Genomic DNA, 15,629 nt, shown 5'->3' on the forward strand with positions numbered 1-15,629 from the left:
TGAGTTTCTTCTGAAAACAAATATATGTGCTGTAATTTCTGCTTTAATGTAACTGTTATTCCATTGTTAAAACAGTATCACGACAGCATTCATCTGTTAGCTCAGATTCAAAGGCTCTGTTAGCCTAGGTCACTAAAAGAGAACATCACTAAAAAAAACATGCAAGGGAAATATTTGAGGTTTAGTGTATTAAAGCCTTATATTTAAATAAGGGCCTAGATGTAACCAGCTTCTGTAAAAGAGACTGTACATATTTTTGAGGTATATGTTGAATTGTGGATGGTGTCATACACTCTCTACCTGGATTCAGTATTTAAAATGTGTCCCTAATATATCCTATGGCGAATATATCCTATGGCTTAGAAAATCCAAATTACGCAAAGCAATTTTCTCAATAAAAAGGATGATGAGCATGGTATAATGATCATGGGCTCCTATCATGGGAGATGGAAAGTAAAGGGCCATCCATAAGTTCAAAGCCAGTGAGGGAAACTCCATCCTAATCAAATAGAAAGAAATTGGATCAAATAAACAAAAATTTAGAAAAATACTTTGATCTTTCCAGGCACTGATGGATCATGTTTATAATCTTAGCTACTCAGAGGGCTGAGATCTGGAGGACTGTGGACTGAATCCAGCCTAGGCAGAAAATTCCATGAGATTATATCCCCCAAATCACTGTCAAGACACTAGCTGGAGGCATGACTCAAGTGATGGAGCATAAGTTTTACAAATGTGAGATTTCTGAATTTAAACCTCAGACCTTAAAGAAAAATTAATCTCTAGCAGCAAAATATTGGGAATTTTTACATCTAACATTGGACAATTTATCAACATTGGAAAGCATGTCAACATAGGTAAATATTGTAACCATAATAAGTGATTCTATAAAATGTGGATAAGAATTTAAGATATAGCATTAAAAAATAAATTGAATGATCTTGAATGATGTAGGTTTAACATTTATGTAAAGTACAAATATTTACATATTTGGAGAATGAAGATAAGGATGAGATTACTATAGCTTCAAAGTCCTGAAGTTCACATTTAAGTGATAAGCTTAAATATCTAAGGAATAATTATTGTTTGTTTAGATTACACATAATTAGTTGATCATTTTGAAGTAGATAGGACATTTGGACCTATATTTTTTCTCAGTAGTCAGCTATCATGTTGTTGCCATGATAGAATTTTTATGTTTGCAAAGGATTACATTACTGACCTTGAGTGCCAAATGATTGTGAGGTAAAATATAATACAGAGGCAATATTACTTTATGACAGTGTACATTAAGCTGAAAATTAACCATCAGTCGTATACATGAAAAAAATATTTTAAATAAATTGATTTGCCTAAATCAACTTCTAATTTGTATGTAATTTCACTTTGAAGTTTATCCATAAAACATCATTTAATACATTATTACGCTATAATGTAAGAACATTAATGCCATTTCCAACAGAGATAGATTTATTAGTGGGAGATTATTAATAGTAAATGTCTCCATTTAAATCGTGCATGATTTCTGAGTGCTTTTTGTTATTTACATTATCCATTACTGTTTTGCCTCATAAGACAAGCTACTAGCTCTTAGTGACTTCTATAATCATCTGTCACTTCTGTGAGTATAATTGTATACAATTACACTTTTCTCATTGAACTCCCCATTTTTTAAACATTTCTAATGCCTTTAAGTTCTTAGAAGAACCAGACTTTTCAGTCTGGTAAATTTAACAAGACATACTCTCCTGAGACACAAAAGCAGCACTGAGAGATCAGCCCCAGCCCTCCTATCCCTCACGCTTAGCTTATGCCTGCCTCCTGCTTCCCACACCACTCAGACATGCACAATAAGTATCTCCACCATATTCATGCTCCTTCACCCTTTCTGTCTACCTGCCTTCCTCCATTTTTTCTCAGCTGTGGACAGGAACTGTTTTCTATTCTTATCATTGTTTTTCTTTGAGTATATGTTAATTGTTCAAAGAGATTTCCATGGTGGTATTTCATATATACGGTACTTTAATCAAATTTTTAATCTTAAGTTTAGCTTTACATAATTTTTCATTTTTCCTTCCTCCTAACTTTTATTACTTAAAGTGTATCATCGACTATCCTCTGCAGTATCTATACATCATCGTAATTATTTTGCACTAATTTTCCCTTAGCATAGGTCTTTGGGCCAGATTTTTATTAATGAACATCTCTAGATTTTCCACTACCTAAAACAAATTTCAGTAAATCATATTATAAATATATCTCTTTGTTTTTATGCAAGTATCTCTAAGAGTCCAAAAGTCAAAATTTGAATGAATACAAAATTTGCTTCAAATTGATTAATTCACTTTCATTAATTAGTACAAGTTTGCATCTCCACTGGCAGAGCACTAACATGCTTTTGCCCACAGCCTAACCAAGACAGTGTTGTTAAAATTTTTATTTTTTCCCTTTGTCAGAATAGTGGGTAAGTAATCATATTTCAATGTAAGTTAATTTGAATTTCTCTGGGATTAAGTTTTAACTTTGAACACTATTGCTTTAAAATCTAGGCTCCTTAAAAATTGAAAAGTGACTTTTTAAAAAGTATCAACAAATATATATATGTACACAAATAATTAAAATTTTAAAGTTTAATACAAAGCCATTTTAGGCTAAGTTTGGATTGCTAAGAATACAGTTATGTATGAAAAATGTTAGATATGGATCCGAAAATAATTTGGTGAAGTTAAGCATTTTATTCATTTGTTAGTGAAACTATGCAATATAATCCTCCCAAAGACACTTTAAATAAGTATATTCAATAAAGCTTAATAAAGTAATCAGATAGCTGTAGGAGAAAGAAAAGCCTATAAATGATTGTGTGATTGCAGAGTTTTCTAATGGCAGATAATGATTTTCTGAAACACAGGATCCAAATATATTGAGCTTCATTTCAGAATCTAAGGCCAGAGCCAGTTTAAAGATGAATATCCTTGCAGAATAAAAGTGAAGAGTTGTATCTCTTGTCCTTGGAATATTTGAGTTTTTCCAGTGCTCTTTAATATTGTGTCAAAATACATACATAATTTAGATTGAATAAAATAAATTCTAAGGCTATGTTACTAGTTTAGCATCAAAAACGGATCTCTCCTTCAATAAAAAAATGTATTCCTTGAGAAAAATATAAAAGTGCTCATAGAAAATTATTCCTGCCAATTAATTCTTACTTATTTTGTTTTTCAGCACCTTCTTTGATAGGAATGGTAAGGAAGGACTGGGCGTCACAGAATAGCATCGCCCTATCATGGCAGGCACCTGCTTTTTCCAACGGCGCCATTCTGGACTACGAGATCAAGTACTATGAAAAGGTAGATCTCATTTTAAGCTTCCTAAAAAATATGGGCACATTTTTGTGCATATATATGTATATGTATATGTGCATATATACATACATATCATGCATGTTTTCTAACTATCTTACATCAGTTCAAAATCTCTTTTTCTCTGGCCTAAACTTGTACTTGTTTAAAAACATATTCACCCATCAAAGCTCAAAGGATTGCCTCAGCGATAAGAAGTGAAGCAAAGTGAGACTTTAATGGTTGTCTTACAGGACTGAATATCTCTGATGGTAGGTCCACTCAGAGATTATAACAAGTAATGTTATACTTAGAACATGATGATCCCTCTCCCCTTTTCTGCTGGGTATGGGTTCTATGTGATTAACATTCCCTCTTTGACATCATCTTAGTTGCATTATTTTATATTGGGTAAATTCTAATACATGTGCCAGTTGCATTTCGTTGAATATTGAAAATAGGATTTTGACTAACTCCTCCGCTTTTTGTTCTTTTGTGGCACAAATACTTTTCTGGGTATCTACTTTCATAAAGTTTATACCCATTTTCTCATTTTATTGTGGTCTATTCTTCCCTTTACTAAATGGCATGCTTCTAGTCAGTCCTATTTGTCTATGGGCTTTCTATGCATGAACTTTGTCATGTGCACAAGTCTCTATACAAGCAAGATATTGGTAATATTCCACATTGAGTCCAACTCCTTATTTTCAAAAGGGGGCACTACTGACTTTATATCTAACGTGCTGCTCATTTTAATATTCTCTAACTTACCATTGTATTTATAATTTCTTAAGTTAAACTTAAATTAAACTTATATTGTTTGGAACCAGATTAAACCGAAAGATGTGTGTGTGTGTGTGTGTGTGTGTGTGTGTGATTCAACTTACAATTTGGTTGTTAATATTCTGTGGTGAATGAATTATAAAACAAATTACCATAATTTAAAGTGAATATGTAGTATATTCCATTGGCTTTATTGTTTTATGTTTATATATTTTTCTTTTTTTATTATTTATTTATTTATTTTTATTATCAAACTGAATTACAGAGAGGTTACAGTTTCATACATTAGGCATTGGTTACGTTTCTTGTACTATTTGTTACCTCATCCCTCATTCCCCCCCCTCCCTCTTTCCCTTCCCCCTTCCCTTGAATTGTTCAGTTCATTTACACCAAACAGTTTTGCAACTATTGCTTTTGTAATTGTTTGTCTTTTTTTACCCTGTGTCTCTAGATTTTGGTATTTGCTTCCAATTTCCTAGTTTAAAACCAGTTTACCCAGTTTCCAATATACTCAGATAAGATACAGAGAAAGTGTAGGTACAGCCACAGGAAGGTGATACAAGAAGATCATGAATAATTGAGGCTACAGTTACATATGGCACATTGAAAGTAGTTACAACTGTGATATAACAATCGTTTCCATAACATGGAGTTCATTTCACTTAGCATTATCTTATGTGTTCGTAAGGGTATAGCTATTGGGCTCCTGTGATCCTCTGCTGTGATTTACCTAAACCTGTGCTAATTATTCCCTATGAGGGAGACCATAGAGTCCATGTTTCTTTGGGTCTGGCTCACTTCACTTAGTATAACTTTTTCCAAGTCCTTCCATTTCCTTACAAATGGGGCAATGTCATTCTTTCTGATAGAGGCATAAAATTCCATTGTGTATATGTACCACATTTTCCTGATCCATTCTTCTATTGTGGGGCATCTGGTTGGTTCCAGATTCTAGCTATGACAAATTGTGCTGCGATGAACGTTGTTGTGCTGATGGCTTTAGTGTGATTATTTTTTTGGTCTTTTGGAAATATACCCAAAAGTGAGGCTGCTGGGTCATAGGGGAGTTCTGTGTTTAGCCTTCTGAGGAATCTCCATACCGCTTGCCAGAGTGGCTGAACCAGTTTCCATTGACTTTAATTTAGTTATATTCCACTGTAATTTCAAGAGGATATCTTAAAGAATGCTAGTAACTAATGCATTCAATATTTTTCTCTGCATTCAGATCAATTATTTTGTTTCTTAAGAAGCTAGTAAAATGAAATTGGTTTGCAAATCAATCTAATTTCCCTTTTATCATTTAAAATTATTTTCAGACATTATACTTTTTAAATTATTCATTTCTTTAATTTTATTGTACTTATAATCTTTCTTATGATTTCTTTTGTATTCCTCACCATTATAACATTGTTGATATAGATAATACAACCATCTGTATATGAATTATGATGTAACATTGTTCTAGTTGTTTTTAGAATGCTGATAAAGGGAACATTCAATTTATTTTAAATGTTATATAAATAATATATAATGTCTAGTATTTTGGTATAATAATAAAGAATGTCTTTCGTTTCTGGAAGTTGTCAGAAATATAGAAATATTCAGCCTTTCCCTTGGGAGGTTTGTATTTCAATCTGTTGAAATAACCCAATATATTTTATAGGCCAATAGATTAGTATGAGAAAAGGAATGCATGTTTATAATCATACAAGGGTACCCCAGAGCCACAAAAAGTAGGAAATTAAGAGAGCCAGATGGTTGCAACATAAATACTCTGTTCATAGTTCAGAGAAAAGAGGGAGATGTAAATGATTTCATTGAGATAGTAAGCAATTTACAGAGAAAATGAATGAATCCAAAAGACAGAGAATTGCTTGGGATAAAGTTTCTGTGATTGAAATTCAGTCTCTTATGATGTGATGTGAATTCAGTCTTTCTAAGATAGCAAGCTTTCAGTAAAATCATTGAAAATGATTACATTCTTTCTTGTGGGATCTGGTCTTTAGGAAGATAAGGCGTCCTAAGGGAAGATAAAGGATATTTAAGAATTTAAGGGATCTTCAGAGGAATCTCTTTCTGCACTAGCCCGTGTCTAGATGCTTTCAGTTTGAGGTCCAATGCATCATATTTGATGAAACAATTTTTGACTACCAATAGAGGAGCAACATAAATACCTTTAGGTTTATTCTAAAGCGGTATATAGCACAGGAGTCACACAGAACTCTATCTTTGTTCTACCACTCTGAATAAAAATAGGTGAATAAAAGGACAGCTAAGTCATTAATTAGCATGGTTGTGCCCATATTTTTGCAGTCTAGTAATTTCATCATACTGTAGTCAATGAAAGCTGGCATTATCTTTATCTGATATGGAGAAATCCATGGCTTAAGAAAAAAAGCATTTAAAGAGCTTAAATTGGATTACAGATTCTTAACATTAGCCAGACCAGCATGTGCTCAGAAAACCATTGAGAAAGCCTTTAAAATATTCCAATCTGTATCATACTTTCTCTGGGATATATATATATATATATATATATATATATATATATATGTACATATACACACACATGCACATATACACACAAAATGTCTATTTTTAAAAGCAATGCACATGCACATATAAGAAACTATTCAAAGTCACATTATTTCTGTGTTTATTTTAGAAGGCACAGAAAAATTACTGGCTCTTTTTCTAGTCAGTGTAATTGCAACATTTCAAACAAAGATGAGTCAGATTCAGCAGAACCTCATATATGCAATTAAAATGGGGAAATCAGATTCTTAGTGATAGACATAAATATAATACACATATTTAATATTAGGTAAGCAACATTTGACTTTATTGTATTATTTTGGTGGAGGAATAGAGAATTTTATGGAGACTTTTATTTTGTAAGAAAATTATAGTTAAAAATGAATGATAGTAGTTTAATATGTATCTTGGAAGTCAAAGATTTCTAATTCATATTCTGACTCTAATTCTCATCAGGTTTATGGACAGAGAGGAAAAGTTAGTAAATCTCATTGGCCCAAAGCTCATATGTGGAAAACTGAAATTAAGATCTCAGTCCTTTGGGCGCTTAGTAAAGATTAATTTAAAGTAGATCTAAAGTTGAAAATACCAAATCATTATATAAAATTAAAAGCAAGAGGTAATAAACTATCATGCAGTACAATACAGGACCAGAAAACAATGGCATAGAAATTATACACTAAAACTAATAAATGTAAGTAAAATTTTTCTTTCATATTTAAATATGTGTATAGAGACAGACAATCAGAGATGTTAAAATACTAAAATTAGGCTTCATAAATTGAGTGACAATATTAAGAATTTTCCCTTAGCCTGGTTCTGGTACCTCAAGCCTGCAATCCTATCTACTCAGGAGTCTGAGATCTGAGGATTGTGGTTCAAAGCCAGCCCAGGCAGGAAAGTCCATGAGACTCTTATCTCCAGTTAACTACCAGAAAACTGGAAGTGTGCTGTAATTCAAGTGGCAGAGCACTGGCCTTGAGATAAAGAGCTCATGGAGAGCACCTAGGCCCAGAGTTCAAGCCCCACAACTGACAAAAAAAAGGATTTTCCCTATTGTGAATTCAAATTATTTTACTTATCTGTATCTAGAATACCATTTCTCTTTCTGAACAAATACCATTAATAAACAGTCCCGCTTGCAATAGAACTCATTAAAAGAGTTTTTTTTCATTGTTAGGAATCTAAATATTGTTCAGTAAGAAAAGAAAGATATATATACATATGTGTGTATTTATGTAAATATATGTTATATATACATACCAGTATGCATATGTACATATACAAAAATATATGTGATCTAATTTTATATTACTTAAGGGCTCATGTAGGAAATTTAGATATTTCCTAATATGTGTATATTTATTTTGTATTATTATATAAGTTAAAGAGAAATATAGAATTGAATATATATCAAGCTGTTTCAAGTGTTGCTTATGGTAAGAGGGTACAGTGTACTTAGAGGTAGATATGAAAGAAGTAGCAAATATAGATAAATAGAGATTGATGGATGGATGGATGGACTTTGTCTCTAGAAACTAGCAAAGCAAAAGCTGTGTGCAATTGTTTAGCTTACAGCCATAATCATTTTTGCTCACCTGTCTAGTAAATGTCTAGAATGATGAACCCCTATAGAGTTTAATATATTTTTAAATCTCTGTATATTTTACCTGTATTGGTATAGTCACAAAAACTAACTACTCCAATATTGAATGTATCCTTTGTTTTAGTTCATTGTATCCTGCTAGAACAATAAACCTGAGCCCAGCTGGTATTTATTGGATACAATTTTCTTTCTTATATCTCTCAAGTTTTCAGAATATGGAAAGAAAAGACTAAAGCTGGCCCTGGCCAGTGAACTCAAAAATCCTGAAGCTTCTTTGAAAGTATTTCCTCAGGTTTAGCACCTTCAACTGGAAATGAAAGCTACAGGATTGGTATTCTCCTAAGTACCTTTGGGGTCATTCTTTCATTGTCCTAGTAGTACCCTCTGACTTCATTCTTTCCATGCTAACCTGGTCATTGGTTTGGCCAGATTCTTGTTATCTTCTACTGAAAATATTTTTTATTCTCTACAACCTGACCAGGCTAACAATTCTTCTAATACCTAAAATGTAATTTGAAATCACATTTTATATCATTTTTTAACTTCTTGAATGTAATTTAAAGAAATTGTAACACTGTGAAATTTGGTGCCTTAAATATTTCTTCCTTCAGACATCTGAATTAATCTATTCTTGAAATCTACTTCCCACATACCCTTAGGTATGATCATAATTCATTCAGGTTTTTTGCCAGTTTAAAATAAGAGTAGCCTTTCTTGTAGTTTCCCACACTATCTCTTTCATTTCCTTATGGTAATTCATCACAGTGGCCTTTACAATCTATCTTTCCAAATCCTAATCACAACTAGTTAGCAAGTTCCATGTCTTTTTCCCTCCTTAATTCCTTTGGTTTTCATTTATTCTTTCTCCCAGATCATGGATGATCTGAATATAGAAATCTAGAGGGTTTTCTTTTCTATTCTTCTCCCTCAAATCCTTCCACTCTCCACCCATTTTTTCAATTCACTTCTAAAATTTCAAGTATTTTTTAAAATTATGAGCTATATAATGAATTGTTGGAAGAACAACCACTTGAAGAAAATGCTATTTCTCTTCTTACTCTTTAAGTGGAGACAGTTAAGGCACAAGAACCCTGTATATCTTCACCAAAACCACAGCCGTGTAAGTGGTGGCTACACTGGCAGGGGACCTTCCATCACAGAGACCATCTGAGGAAAACGGATGTTTTCTGCTGATGCTGATTTTTGTAGTTTCCCCGAGGCGCCAAACACTTATTTCTCTCGGATGCCCTTTTGCATCTGTAAAATGGCAGCAATAAACCATACCTATCCCACCAGGGTGTTGTACAGCTCCACTAATTACCAACTGGTAGCTCATTTGCAAACATGAATTCCCCCCACAACAGTTCATTATTCTTTCACAGTGTTTAAAGACACTGTGACTGGTAAAGTCTTTTCCTTGTTAATTTTCACCAAACTCAGCAGTTTTTTAAAAAAAATATTGTTAGGAAAACTCATCATGAGAAAGGAAACATGTCTCATATCCAGCTTGTCAATAATTATCTATGTATAATATAGAATGAAAGTAACTTAAAAATATTCTACCTAATCCACAGATTAAAGAAGTAATTATCCATGAACTCTAATTAAAATATATAATATAAAAATACAGAGAATAGTTAGATTAAAAGCTGAAGAGATCTGTAGGAAGAGGTTCATTTCACAATATAATTTTATCACCAGTCAGGGTTAAAGCCAGGTTTGTAGACCCCAGACCCCTAGTCCAGGAATCCCCTGTTACATCTGGCCCTGGCTCTATATGCCTTTTATGGTGAAGGGCACAGACAGGAGATTTATCATATGGCAGTCATGGGAAGATGGCATTTCAATATATCTTTAGTTGTATTCACAGGTATACATATTGGCCTCGGGTTAAAAAGGGAGAATTTGGGGCAAGTGATGAGAAAATATACAAAGTTAAAGTAGTCCCAAGTCTCAGGTATGACCTGGATAGCCATTAGTTTAGTCTTTGTATCTGGAAGAGTTCCAGAGAGGTTGTTATCACTGCTGTTATGATAAATAACAAGTAAGTTGCCTGGTGAGTGATCTGAGTTTGTGACTAGAGAATAGTTCAGGTCAAAGGTACAGATACAATGAAGAGGAGCTGTTAGTTAATTCACAGTTTCCAGAAAAAGCATCTTTTAAGTTGCCTTTTACAATTTCACACTTGACAAAGGTAGTCTTGTTCTTTTCTTACCCTTTCTTCAACTTTTAAGTAGATGTTCCACAGATTCAGTAATATCTCTGTGTTTTAAAGACATATAACCATTGAATATGTATATCTTACAAATATAAATGAGCAATTACTATAATAATAACATAAAATAAACTCCTTCCTTCTTAAATGATGTTTATTAGATATCACAGGTTTTTGACTATTTGTTTTATGTGGTTATTATTTTTCCTGTAGAAGTTCTCCTTAGAGAAAAAGATAATTTTCTTTTCACTACGAGGATTTTCACTGTTGTTTTCATCCATAATTTAGTTACAGAAACATTTCCCAGGTTCTCTGCAACTACTTTCCCCTATGGTCATCTAGTTAATATGCTTTATAAGCCTTAATGTGTACTTGCATTTAACTTTAAATGTGATCACCACATGAAGATCTAAGAAAACTATGACTAAGGAAAATAGATACAAAGCACCTGAATGACATCAAGATGCTCTAGAAGACAAATTCTAATTCATTTAATTGGGCAGGTGGGTGTGGGATGATAGGATAAGATTTTGCCTTTTCAGTTTATGACAAACCAACAGCAAGTATAATTCTAAATGGTGAAAAACTAAAGCCATTCCCTTTAAAATTAGGAGCAAGACAGGGATGTCCACTCTCTCCCCTGCTTTTCAACATAGTACTAGAATGCCTAGCCAGAGCAATTAGGCAAGAAGAAAATATAAAGGGGATCCAAATAGGAAAATATGTAGTTAAACTTTCTCTCTTTGCAGATGACATGATCCTATACCTAAAGAACCCCATAGACTCTACCCCCAAGCTACTAGAGCTGATCCAAAACTTTGGCAAAGTTGCAGGATATAAAATAAACCCTCAAAAATCAGTGGCATTTCTATATGCTAATGACCCAAACGCCGAGGCTGAAATCAGGAAAGCAACTCCTTTTCCAATAGCCTCAAAAAACATAAGATAGCTAGGAATAACCTTAACCAAAGAAGTGAAAGACCTCTATTATGAGAACTTTAAAAACATGAAAAATGAAATTAAGGTAGAACTAAGGAAATGGAAAAACCTCCCATGCTCCTGCACTGGGAGGATTAATATAATCAAAATGGCAATATTGCCAAAGGCTATCTTCAAATTCAATGCAATACCCATTAATATCCCCACACCATTTTTTAATGAAATAGAGGTAGCAATCCAGAAATTCATATGGAACAATAGAAGACCCCGAATAGCAGAAACAAGTCTATCAGAAAGAACAGTGCTGGAGGAATTACAATACCAAACTTCAAGCTGTATTATAAAGATATAGTAATAAAAACAGCTTAGTATTGGCACTGGAACAGAACTGAAGACCCAGAAATGAACACACAGAACTATGCCTACTTAATCTTTGATAAAGGAGCTAAAAATATAGTCTGGAAGAAAGATACCCTCTTTAACAAATGGTGCTGGCAAAACTGTTTCAACACCTGCAACAAACTAAAACTAGATCCTTATATATCACCCTGCACCAAAATCAATTCCAAATGGATCAAAGACCTTGAAATTAAAACAGATACCCTGAAAATACTAAAGGAAGGAGTAAGAGAAACACTTGGCCTCCTTGGCGCAGGACGGAACTTCCTTAACAAAGACCCGGAAATGCTACAAATTAAAAAAAGGATGGACAAATGAGACTGCATCAAACTGCAGAGCTTCTGCAGGGCAAATGACATAGCCCAAAAGATAAACAGAAAGCCCTCACATTTGGAAAAGACCTTTACTGGCCATACAACAGACAAAGGCCTCATATCTAAAATATATGCAGAACAAAAAAATTACATTCCTCCAAAACAAAACCACAAAGAACCAATAGCTCCCTCAACAATTGGACTAACGACTTAAAAATAGACTTCTCTGATGAGGAAATGAGAATGGCCAAGAGACATATGAAAAAGTGCTCTACATCACTGGCCATAAAAGAAATGCAAATCAAAACAACATTGAGGTTCCATTGGAGGGGATGTGGCCAAAAGGGAACCCTACTTTATTGTTGATGGGAATGTAAACTTGTTCAGCCACTCTGGAAAGCAGAATAGAGATTCCTCAGAAGGCCACACATAGAGCTCCCCTATGACCCAGCAGCCCCACTTTTGGGCATCTACCCAAAAGACCACAAACAAGAACACACTAAAGCCACCAGCACAACAATGTTCATCGCAGCACAATTTGCCATAGCTAAAATATGGAACCATCCCAGATGCCCCTCAGTAGACAAGTGGATCAGGAAAATGTGGTACATATACACCATGGAATTTTATGTCTCTATCAGAAATAATGACATTTCCCCATTCATAAGGAAATGGAAGGACTTGGAAAAAATTATACTGAGTGAAGTGAGCCAGACCCAAAGAAGCATGAACTCTATGGTCTCCCTCATAGGGAATAATTAGCACAGATTTAGGCTAGTCACAGCAAAAGATCACTAGAGCCCAATAGCTATACCCTTATCAACACATAAGATGATGCTAATTGAAATGAACTCCATGTTATGGAAATGACTGTTATATCACTGTTGTAATTACTTTCAACATATGATGTGAAACTGTAGCTTCTACTATTAATGACCCTCTTGTATCCCCTTTCTGTGGTTGTATCTGCACTATCTCTGTATCTTATCTGAGTACATTGGAAACTGTGTATATTGGTATTAGAACTAGGAAACTGAAAGTGAATACCAAAATCGAGAGACACAGGGTAAAAAGACAAACAACTACAAAAGCAATACTTGCAAAACAGTTTGGTGTAAATGAACTGAACAGCTCATGGGGGGAATGGGAAAGGGGGAGGGGGGAGGAGAGAATGAGGGAGGAGGTAACAAACAATACAAGAAATGTATCCAATGACTAACGTATGAAACTGTAGCCTCTCTGTACATCATTTTGACATTAAGAATTTTTAAAAAAAGATTTTGCCTTTTTTTCTGGTTTCAAGTAAAATTTGTATTATCAAACAATAAAGATAGTTAACAAATACAATAACAAATGGACATATGACTACTATGGAACATTATTCATATATTCCTAACTCTATCTATGAGGAAATAGATTGTGACAGATAGATAGAGAGATAGAATCTCCCACTATATGCAACAAACTTTGAGTTGTATATCGCTCTCACTTGCTGCCTCTTCTATATTTTACTTAATCAAGGACAAAGGGAAGAATTCTGACAATGTTTTGTGTATAAGTCCACATGTGTGAGCATGTCTGACTATGTCTTCTTAACTCCTTTTGCAATAGCCTCAAAAAACATAAGATACCTAGGAATAACCTTAACCAAAGAAGCGAAAGACCTCTATGATGATGGTTCCCATTATAGCAGACAAAAAAAAATAATGCAATCAATAAAATTCGAAATCCATTTAGTTATATTTCATTGTTTGTAGTAAAAATCAGTATTTTGGAACTGGTAAATGAAATTTTTGTGTTCCTTTCCAATCCCTCCCCCTTTGTCCTTATTTGTGGCAGTGCCCACTATGGAGAAATTGGGTATGAACATTTAGTACTAAATTAAAACAACATTACCTGAAAGAAAATATACAGTAAGGGAATTTACAGATATTTATGCTTATTATGGTGGTTTCCGCGCCCAATTTCCATGCAGCAGGGCACACATTACATTCTCCACAGAAGCCTGTCTGGTTTAGTGTTCCCAGAGCGGTTCAATGTTGTCTAGGGCAGAGATTCCTGTGGTAGCAAGGCAAGGATCGGAGCCAATAATATATCACCCATCCCATCCGTATGGTGTGAACCATTCAAAGCAGGAGGCAATTAAAAAGACCCATACAAGGTTGTGTCAAGCACAGTGTGTGGACTTTCCCATCATTCACACTACAAATGTCTCTCAAGTACTCTGTCTTCAAATGTCTTCTATTTCATAAAAGCTAGACTGTCTTTGGTTTTAAGGATAAAATTATTTAAAATTGTAGAAGCTGCATATAGAATGTTAAAAGATTTGGGTCATCCAAAATAAAGGAAAAGAAAATGTGGCACTCTGAATAAATTCTATTAATTTTTTTAATATATATAGTAGAAGGAATAAATTTTCTGTTTCATCTGCAAGGCTCATTACTGAGGCTTTATAACAAAAGACAGATTCACCAAAAAAAAATCACACAAATTTTAAAATGTACACTTTATATAACATAATAGCTTCCAAATACAAAACTCCTCTCTCCTGAAAAGAAAATAGGGAGACCCTATTATATGCATTTTATGAGTAGGTTAAGTCGTTAGACAAGTTAAGTTAGACAAATATGGTAACTGTCTGAGGACATTTAGCACAAACTGCTTGTTCAGATTCATCACTATAACTCTAGGTCTTCAAAGATAAAGATGTCTCTTTCTTCTGGGAACAGGAAGGGCACCTTCTGAATGAGGGTCTCATGACCTTGCTTCAGGAGAGAAGGGCAGGAAAAAATCAAAGCAGCAGTCTCCTGTTTCTGTCATTTTCTCAAATGCCAAGATGTCATATTTGGAGGAGCATATCCTGCACCTCATCAATAAAGGTTAAAAAGAAAATGAGTGTGAAAAATTGGTGTTCTGCTTTCTTAGAAGAATAAAACCATGCCCTTACTGGTGGGTGGGTGGAGTGTTATTCTGCTGGTGGCCTATCACCACTACAATTGTAGTCCTAGCCTCGATGCTCTCTGTGTCCAACTAAGTAAGCTTATATATTTACCATGCTTCTGCTAATTGTTGTATTTCAATCTGATCAAATTCTACATTTTTATTTAATTTCACCTCCTTTGAGAAACATTTACTCCCATGTTCCTAAAGGGTTCATAAATTTTTGTCACTTCTCTGAATTCTGAGTCTATTTCTTTAATGAAGTTTGAAGAAATAAATGAGGCTGTTTTCAAGTTAAGAAATACCATGATTGCCGAAACATTATTGCTGTTGTCTGTCAGTTGGTCATGCAAGGTGAGATGAAACAACAATAATAAGAGAAGCATGAGGGATTTGATGTTTTAAGAACATACAAAGTAGAAAAAACTAACAACAGACAAAAGAATAATTAAATTTCTACAGCAATCTGGAAATTTACATATTTTACCAGCGACTTTTTTTAGTCTGCCCAAAGAGTGATAAAAATATATAAAGCTTTTTACAATTATTAATTGCTCACC

General features: G+C 33.9%; 1 protein-coding gene across 2 annotated transcripts in view; it reads left to right on the forward strand.

The window, feature by feature from the left end:
• The window catches only part of Epha6 (EPH receptor A6), a 711,982-nt gene that overhangs the window by 424,762 nt on the left and 271,591 nt on the right, over nt 1-15,629 (forward strand). For both annotated transcript variants that reach the window (XM_048346467.1, XM_048346468.1), the window contains exon 6: nt 3,223-3,347. In XM_048346467.1, coding sequence (XP_048202424.1) covers nt 3,223-3,347 — 125 coding nt within the window. The remainder of the gene's footprint in view (nt 1-3,222; nt 3,348-15,629) is intronic.

The sequence above is a fragment of the Perognathus longimembris genome, chromosome 5 (genome assembly GCF_023159225.1).
Source record: "Perognathus longimembris pacificus isolate PPM17 chromosome 5, ASM2315922v1, whole genome shotgun sequence".
Taxonomy (NCBI): Eukaryota; Metazoa; Chordata; class Mammalia; order Rodentia; family Heteromyidae; genus Perognathus; species Perognathus longimembris.